The sequence below is a fragment of the Erythranthe guttata genome, chromosome 8, assembly GCF_056151865.1.
Source record: "Erythranthe guttata isolate IM_541 chromosome 8, IM_541, whole genome shotgun sequence".
NCBI lineage: Eukaryota > Viridiplantae > Streptophyta > Magnoliopsida > Lamiales > Phrymaceae > Erythranthe > Erythranthe guttata.
The window spans coordinates 17,293,366-17,302,965 of NC_142540.1; the positions used below are offsets into that span (position 1 = coordinate 17,293,366).

The 9,600-nt window shown below is 31.9% G+C and overlaps 1 protein-coding gene across 1 annotated transcript; it reads right to left on the reverse strand.

Moving 5' to 3' along the window:
* Positions 1-1,477: 1,477 nt before the first annotated feature.
* LOC105951613 (uncharacterized protein At5g65660-like) lies at positions 1,478-3,380 on the reverse strand. Its single transcript, XM_088822095.1, has 2 exons — positions 2,835-3,380; positions 1,478-1,748 (listed from the first exon to the last, which is right to left on the reverse strand). The coding sequence occupies exons 1-2, from the start codon at positions 3,108-3,110 to the stop codon at positions 1,620-1,622; spliced, it is 405 nt and encodes a 134-aa protein (XP_088678221.1). The 5' UTR covers positions 3,111-3,380; the 3' UTR covers positions 1,478-1,619.
* Between the last annotated feature and the right edge of the window lie 6,220 nt (positions 3,381-9,600).

Here is a 9,600-nt window from a genome sequence, read left to right on the forward strand (position 1 = left end):
ATTTTAATGGATAAATAGGGCAATGAACGATTCTTCTTGGTTGTAGGCGGAAACGAACAATTGTTGGTCATATTTTATCAATGACCGTAGCTTGAGGAACCTCTTATTTCTATAAATCTACTACTATGTTAATTATTAATGCAAGAGTACAAATTTTGCCAAAATTAAATTGTGAGACGGTCTTTCTTTGGCTCTTCTCAGATCTACTACACTTTTTTGTACACTCTGTCACAACTTCTCCAAATATGAATCTTGACTCTTGAGGATTCTGAAACAACGAAGATATGACAAGTGACGATATCTTGGACTTCGACAAGTTGTGGAACCTTAGGTTTGATTGTTCAATCGTGTGGCGTTATTTATTCTCAATTATTTAATTTCGTTTATTTTGTAATACCCCGTGCAACGCACGGGTATAGTTACTAGTTAAAATAAAAAAAAAGATAAGTGAAAGTGATAAATGTAGGTCCAAAAATGCTAGATGCACTTGGTGGAAATGTTGAATGCAGTTGGGCAAAAATTGCACATAAGGGCACAATAGTATTTTTGCCTCTCCAACTCCAACTCCAACTCCAACTCCAACTCCCTATATATTTTCCATATTAGGGGTGTATATCAAATGACCCTTATTTTATTTTAATTGTTATATTTTGCTTCGTTTAAATTTTATTCAATTTTACCATATGCTGAAATGTTTTATATAAGATTAATTGAGTCCACTGAGATGCTGATGGGGCTTCCATGTTAAGAAGATACCTTTAGGGCTCCTCCCACATTTAATTTTGTTTCCATGGCCCAACAACTTAACCCCAACATTTTTATTAAAATTCCAAAATTGTAATTATATATATATATATATATATATATATATATATATATCAATTTCTAATTTGATATTAGTTTTTGAAAATTAAAATTCATAATTTAATTTTCAAAAAAAAATGACATTAACAATATTATTGTTTTTTTAAATTATCTCGATATTGACCAAATTATTTCCAAAAAATTATGATTTTGTAAGAATAAAAAAAATAAAAAAATGTTTTATAGTTTGTACTCATTTTGCGTAAAAATGCAGTTTTTGATGCACTACAATCTGATATTTATAAGTCAAGAGGCACATCTTAAGATCATCTTGTTTGAAAATATATATTGAGCTCGAATGGAGTAAAACGAGTATAAATTGGAAGATATTCCACATAATATTAAAGATTCCACTAAATTTGACACCGCAAGAATGGACGTGTAAGAAAATTCATAATTGATGGAGGTGATTGTAATTACCCAAATTCATAATAGAAGGGTAGCCGTAATTTACCCTTCTACTGAATTATGTTGCCTTTAATTTACCCTTTTACTGTATTCCGTGCCTTTAATAAAATGTTCAGATTAATAATGCTAATTAATAGTAATATTTACAAAAGCCAGCAAAAACTTCACAATTAAAAAAAACACACACACACACAAACACACATTGTGAGACTATTGACAAAATAGTTAGGCCCCAACGCATAATAGTTCGGTACAAGAATGTGAATATTCTACACCAAATATGTGTACAGAGTTGCACAAAATATTGATGTTATTTAAATTAAATTTAATTTAATTTTTTAACCTAATTAATTCGATTGGTGCGAATGCCACGTCATCCTCTCCGGTGGACAAGGCACTGGAGCTGGATGTGCAATGAAAGTCGGAACATTATCTCCGGGCATCACCACCGATACTTCTCTAGCATTCGCAGATATCTACAAAATAATTAAATAAATAACTTAATAAATTAAATTACAGCATAATTAATACACAATAATACAGTTTATATATTTATATATATAGTAAAGACAATAAAACAAGATAAGAGGTAGCTAGGGTTTATCTGCATGTATATATTATCCCAGTTATGTATTTAAAAACATTGTACAACTAAGATTGTCTGAAGATGGATATTATTGAAATATTATTGTGTGAAAGAGACATTAATTAAAGAAGTCAATAGTGGTATTAATTAATATTTAATAATAATTCAGAAATAATAACTCAAAATACAAGGAACCTGATTTGTATATTATTAATTAAAGCTGTAAAGTAGTAGACATTAATTAATTAATAAAAACTAACATGAAAACAAAGAAATTTATTGCTTTTGCAGCTTGTCCCTGAACCATGGATTTAGCATGCGAGAAATCATACTTCAGTTTTAGAGAGAGAGAGAGGGAGAGAATTTGTTAGAGAGAGAAAGGGGGGATTTTTAGGGGACCAATTAGCCCCCAAAATACAAAGATGGGCTATTTTCAAGAATATGATATACTACAGGGACTATTAATTCCCAGTGTACCATAATCCCAGGAACATGCACATGCATTTATCTTTTTTATTATTTTTTTTTAAATAAAAAAAAAATCATGACTTTTTAAGACATGAAAAACAATTTTATTTTTAATTTGTTTCTTTTGTCCAATTAATTGTGAACATATTTCACTTATACCCGGATTCCTGCTAAAAAAATCGTATTTCGATGACAAAAACCTCGTTCTCCAGGCAATTTTTTGGGAATTTTAATAAGCTCAATCCCTCGAGAAATTATATGTTACACCTGGTTATTTACATCAGATAAATTACCAACCGTAGATCTGCACATAGTCACACGTACTATTGGTGTGTGTGATTAGTGAGAAGTTAATTAATCTCATCCACAATTAAAAAGTAAAATAGAAATGAATTTTTTGTTGTCAGAAGAGAAAAAAAAATCATCATCACACCACAACTTACAGAAATTAAAACATATAATTAATTGAATTATATTTAATTCTACTATTTACTACTATAATACTCACTTTAGGAGATGGGTAGTGAAGCTTAGCGTCAAAGCGACCGGCCTCAACGTCGTCGCGGCGGCGAACACTTGCCGGAGAAAGCGCCGGCGAGGTGGTCCTGAGGAACTTCTCAAAAATGGCCATGACAAGAAACATGGAGATGAGAATCGCGGTTGCCACAAACCCGAACGAAACTGCATTCACGGAGTTATCGAAGTGGGTCCAGTGATCGTCTCTCTGCACGTACGGCGGTGCTCCGCCCGGCGCCGGCGGCCATCCCTCTTCCGCCCCACCCATTATGCACACTAAAAAAAATTCAAGCGAGATTTAAACTTTTTACAGAGTGGGTCAAGATTCCTTAGAGGAAACAGTTATGGCAGTTTGGAGTAAAGCTTTTTTCAGGGGTTTTTCTTCGCTGCATTGATTCCTGAAGAAGAGCTTCGGGATTTGGGTTTCTAGAGAGAGAAAGTTAGTGAGAGAAAGTTAGAGTGAGAGAATTGGTATAAAGAAGAAAAAGGGGTTTTGGACATGGAAGCTGTGATGAGTGATGACTGCTCTGTTTTTGTTTCAGTTTGTGAAATGTGAAGGACCGTCCTTTTTCATATACGGCGTCGTTTTTCGGATAGTAATTAGTACGTGCGCGTGTGTGAGTTTGTGTGTGCGAGCGTGTGGATGATTATTTTTTCTTTTTTTCTTTTTCTTTTTTTTTTTTCACTTTTACAATTTGCTTTTGCCTTAATACTTGATTATGTTTTGTTGGTCCTTTTCTTACCTTTTATAATTTCTTTTTATACAATTTTTCTTTTAATCTTTTACTTGTTTCGTTGGATATTTTATTGTTTATTCAATTTTATCATTTTTACTCAAATAGATAAGGTCCCACGTTTTTCATTTTTTATCATATACATATGAATATTCCATTATAATTTTGGGTAAGTTCCGTCAAACTTTGAGGTAATGTCAAATTAAGAGAAAACCCTCCTTATTTTTTGTTAATTATAACTATCCTTCATCTACGAATTTTCTCCCGTTTTACCTATTTTGAGCTCTACACTTTAAAACAAGATGAAATAAATTGTGTTTTTTGTCTTGTAAATATTAGATTCTGAAAATCAGAAACTGCATATTAGCACAAAACGAGTACAAACTAAAGAACATTTCACGTAAATCTAGAAGATTCAGTTGAATTTGACGCCGTCAGGATGAACATGTAATAAAAGTATAAAACTCATAATTAAATGAGGTAATTGTAATTACCCAAACATAAGTGATTTTTTTGTTATTTGACATAACCTTAAAAGTGACATAATTTACCCTTAAACAATCACAACAAAAGAAAGAAAAAATATACGTAAATAAAAATCTAATAAATAAATAAATAATTTTAAAACTATATGAAAGAGACGAGGGTATCATCCTCTGGATCCCTAAATTACACGTCGGAAGAAAAAGGAGAGCCAGTAAAAGCTTTGTAATATGTATCGTACGAAACAATTAATATAGCAACTCTCATTCATGTGGGTCCCACTATGGTACTTTTTTGCCCTTTTGGGCTTTTACCCCCTTTAATTTTATTTCTGTGGCCCAACAACTTAACCCCACATGGCCCTATACTATAAGTTATTAAATCTCAATTATATATATATAATAAAAAATATATATATAGCAACGAAAATAAATCAATAACCATGTTTAAATAATATAGTTTTTTCCTCCCAACTTGATACAAAAATACTAAATCATTAGTTAGATAATTTATTATATGGCAAAATTAAAGAACTTTTGTTCGCCTCGTCTGTCTTAATTTATAGAGGTTTAAGTGCATTAAACAAAAAACACATATATCAATAATATATTATATATTATACAAAAAAATGTATGATATTTCAATATTCAATCTTATTTTATTTTTTGAAAACTAATCCAAAAACTTAAATAAAAAATCATAATGATAATTACATTATTAATATATAATGTTATTTATATTATAGGTGAATATATAAACATAATTTCGATTTCAAGCAATTCAAATAACGAAAAGTTCTGACTTTTATATAAAATAAAATAAAAAATATTTCAATTTCTATCCAATTTTAATGTTTCTTAATGAAATTGGAACTACAAAAATAATAATAAAAAAATTAAAAAAATAATAAAAAATGGCATTATTCACAAAGTTCTCCACACATATACACGAGCCGACACATCAACGCCTAAATTGTCGCCCTTCTCAGGTTTCCACCAACAGAAGTGACATCCTCTCCTCACGATTGTCTCCCCACAATCCAACGGTCAAGATCTCTCCACGTCAACAAACCATTTCCACCGTCGATCAAAGGTATCCCATGCAGTCAAAAGAAGGGTACCGCGCGTGCAGTGGGACTGCGTCGCACGTGAGCTCGAGAGAGGGAAAGGAAGAAGGTGGGCCCCTTTTTTTTCAAAGTTGACCGAAAAGAACTTGGACCAATGATGGTGGAGTGATCTGGTGTGGTTTGGTATATGCGGCTTCGTGTGAGGGTGACCTCATCAGATTTCTCACGTGAAAGGTCCTTTTCACTTTCTCTTCTTTTCATGGAGCTGTTAAAAGTTGGCTTATTGGGCTTTTTGTTTATATATTAGTCCTAGTAATTTTTATTTGTCTAACTTACTTATGACTTCTTTGTTTAGTTAGGGCCCGAATGATTTATTCATTTTTGGAATAGGCCCAATTCATAATCCAACTAGAGCAACTCGTAATTAGAGTTACTCTACTTGGATCTTTGGAGAAGTTTTTGGACTCCAATCTTGACCATTCATCTCAGACAGTCAATCTTGGTCGTCCAATAGGTCATATATATTTTTGATTCTTTTTTCTCATTTACCCTAAACATGACCTACTATCTTTCTACGCCCCCTTCCGTACCTTCTGTTAACTACCCTGGTCTTATGCCGACGATATTTGAGTCAAACGCCACCATTCATGGTTGACTTCGACTATGAGCCACTTTATCAGCCAATGATCGTTACAATTTGGGCGATAAATGTGTGGTTCAATGACAAGGCACACACATAAGAGTTATTTCTCACTCTACCCTGAGTGAGAGATACACTCAAAATATTTATACATTTTTATAAATGGAAGCTTATCTAAATAGTTTTTCTTTGGCACATTAAATATTTGGTTAATCATAGCTTATCTTTATTAATCAAACTAGGCCTTATTGGAGGTGGTCCTTCATCCCTTTCATTGTAGGTGTTTCTATGAATCTATAGCTATAAATACACCTATAAGATAATGCAAGAAGCAAACATAAAATTAAATATAGGCCTAGCACTAGGGCATTCATAAGTAATTAGGAAATAGGAAGCATCATCATTAGGTGAGTAATAAGGATGTCATTAATCCTGATGTCATTCATAATCAAAGAAGTGATTGAAATTAGATAAACACGACATAATCATAATTAAACATATTTTAATCATGAGTTTCATGGAAAGGTAAAGATATTGTCTTACAAGACATTTATATATTTGTTTTCCTAACTTTTTGCACTAGCTTTATTTAATCTATGTTGTACAATAAGCCACCATTGATGATATTTATTATATAAAATTTAAAACATGTTACATATAAGAAATAGTAGGGGAAAACAATACTCAATACTCGATTATAACTCTAGAGTTTGATAAGGTCTAAATGTTATGATTATTGTTTTACATGTTAAAAATAAAAATAATGATTTTGAAAACTTTAAATTAAAAAAAAAAAAAAAATCAATTGAATTAGGGTTTTATAGATACGACACCCGATGAAGTACATTGGTTGATTCTGCGATAATACACCCTCATGTGCTTGTGCTTAGTGGGTAGTTAATTATATACATCCACAACATTTTTTTGGTTCTTTGTTGAAATAAAATGATTCCATATTTTGAAATTGAAAAAGGAAAACAAAAGACCACTAGGCCAAGCAAAATGAAATTATAGTAAACTAGTGCTTGGAATTGATATAAAAGAATCTTCTCAAAAAAAAAAAAAAAAAAAAAAGTAAAAATAAAATAAAATAAAAATAATGTAAATGGGCAATGGGCCTATTTTGAAATGGATAGAAATACTGGAGCCCATCCCTCAGCCACGAAGCATAAATATTGGGCCTAATAGTTTTACAATTTTGTACCTAATTTCCTATTTTGAATAAGTTGAAATCAATTTCCAAAAATAATTAAATAAATAAGTTGAAATCAACTTCCAAAAATAATTAAATAAATAAGTTGATATTAACATTTTGTTTTCAACTTTAGAAAATTTGTAGTATCATAATATGATGCATAATATCAATATGACTTCAAGCTACTCGATCGTAAATTCGAAACCATTCGTTAAAAACTCGTGGAGGTCGATCTTTTTACATAATTAACAAATTTGAGCTCAACTAAAAAAAAACAAATAAAATAAATAATGAGATCACGTGTGGTCAAAAAGAAAATATTGGTGACATCAAGAAAATGAATATCCTGAACTAAAAATGGGCCAAAATGTAGGAAAGACAACTGTAGAGTGAGACAAGAGAGGATTTTTTTTAAGGAGAATATATGCAAAATGCCTAAATAGCTTTACACACACAAACAAAAAATAAATTATAAAAAAAAAAAAAAAGGTATTTTGTTGGATGCAGAAAAATCCACTGTTGTTCATCTTTCTATCACTCTGCTTCATCACCTTTTGTTGCAGACAAAGGAGTTATACACAAAAAGGGTTTCTTGATTTGATGTATCAGAAATGAAAACCTCATCCTCAATTTTATTACACCAACAAAACTAATACATCAAACATATGGACCAATATATATACACATATATATAATATATATATATTTTAGACCTATATGCTGTCTTATTATTTGGTGTAAGAGATATGAAACGAATCATTTTCAAATCAATTATCTCAAACAGCTGTGCATGGATCCACAAAAACAGAGTACACTCACAAGTGAGCAATGCAATTGAATCCAATGAACAACTGTTGATCAAGTAGTAAATCATGTAAGAGTTAATACCAACTGTATATTTTGTACATGTTTTTTTTTATATATATATGTGTAACTATTTATATCTACTCCCCCATCCCATTTTACATGTGTGACACAAGGGCATAACGGTCTTTTTGTGTTCAAACCAACTTTATTTGAAGCGAACAATTTTAAGATAACTACTCACCACTTGGTATCGACAACGTTTATTTATTTTAGCAATTTTGTAAATTGAATTATTTCTAAATTCCCAAGGCCTCGTTTGGTTGCCAAGGTAAGATGTCAATATTAGATTAAATAATCTAATGTAACACTATTACATTATTGGATCTTCGATGATCCAATAAAAAAAAATGTTAGAAGGCAAGATAAGCCATGATAGCACAATACTAACGGGTCGACCCGACAAGTTATTGGGATACCAAACATCAAACAAAAATCCTATTATTTAGTTAATTATTGCTAATCTCCCCAATCAAAGCGAGGCGCAAGTATCACTAAGATTAGCGTAACTTTTTTTCTTCTTTTTTTTTCAATTTTAGTAATATTTCTTATTTTTGTAGTTCAACTAGATTTCCCAATTTAAATTGAAATGTATTATTTTACGGCATTATACATATATCTAAGTATTTAATAGCTAGGAATTCAATAACTTTAAAATTGCAAAAAATAAACCTATGCAAATTGGTGAAAATTGAAATATTCGAATACTTAGGAAAATCCGATTGAAATTAATTAAACATATGTTACCGGCGAAGAATGGGGGTTTTGTGGAGCACCACTTTTGTTTTAGCTGTCACTGTATAACCAATTTGACAGTGAAACGACGACACTGCATATACAGGCTCTTTTCCCCAACCCCCCCCCCCCCCCTCTCTCTCTCCTCTCTCTCTCTCTCTCTCTCACACACACACTCACTGCGTGCCCTAGTGTGTGTGTGGACTGTGGAGTATGGAATTTGAGTTTCCCAATGCAAAAAAAAAAAAAGGAAGAAAAAAAGTACCTGTTTCACATCCGCATTGCAAAGGAGAACAAATCAGATTCTTCTCGCAAAATACCCAAAGGATTTGCCATTTTTCCTCTGCATTTCTTTGTCTGTATTTTGCAATTGCTTCCCCAAAAGCGAGATCCTCCTTTTTCCTGCTTCTATATATATATTCTCACAAACCTCTGCAATCAAATCAAATTCGCTCTCTCTCTCTCTCTCTCTCTCTCTCTCTCTCTCTCTCTCTCTCTCTCTCTCTCACACACACACACACACACACACACACTTTCTCTCTCTAGAAATGGGGATGGTAGGAAGTATAGGGCGGTGGATAGAGAAGTTTGGGAAGAAACAGTGCAGGAGCTTATACTGGAGAATAAGAGCAGCAACGAAGAAGAAGAGCAAAGGAAGCAAACGGCGCGTCAAGATATTCCAGTACGATGCGTACAGCTACGCGCTCAATTTTGACGATGGATTGGGTATTCACGAACAAGTGGGACCCACTGATGCGGATTACCGCCATCATCGTCGCCAACCTAAATTTCCAGAATTCACCATTTGGGTTTGTGTTGTTTTGCCCAAATGATAGCAATTATCAGCCTAATTTCCTATTTATCAGTAATATTTAGTTATTTACTACTACTGTACGCTGTCGTTTTGTTTATTTTCAAGAGTTTATTTGCACATGTTCGAAAATATCAATTTTAATTAAAAGATGCTGCAGAAATACTTTTGAAATTACAACTTTCTTTTAATTACGAAATTACAATTTAAAACAATTTAATCTAAGAGAA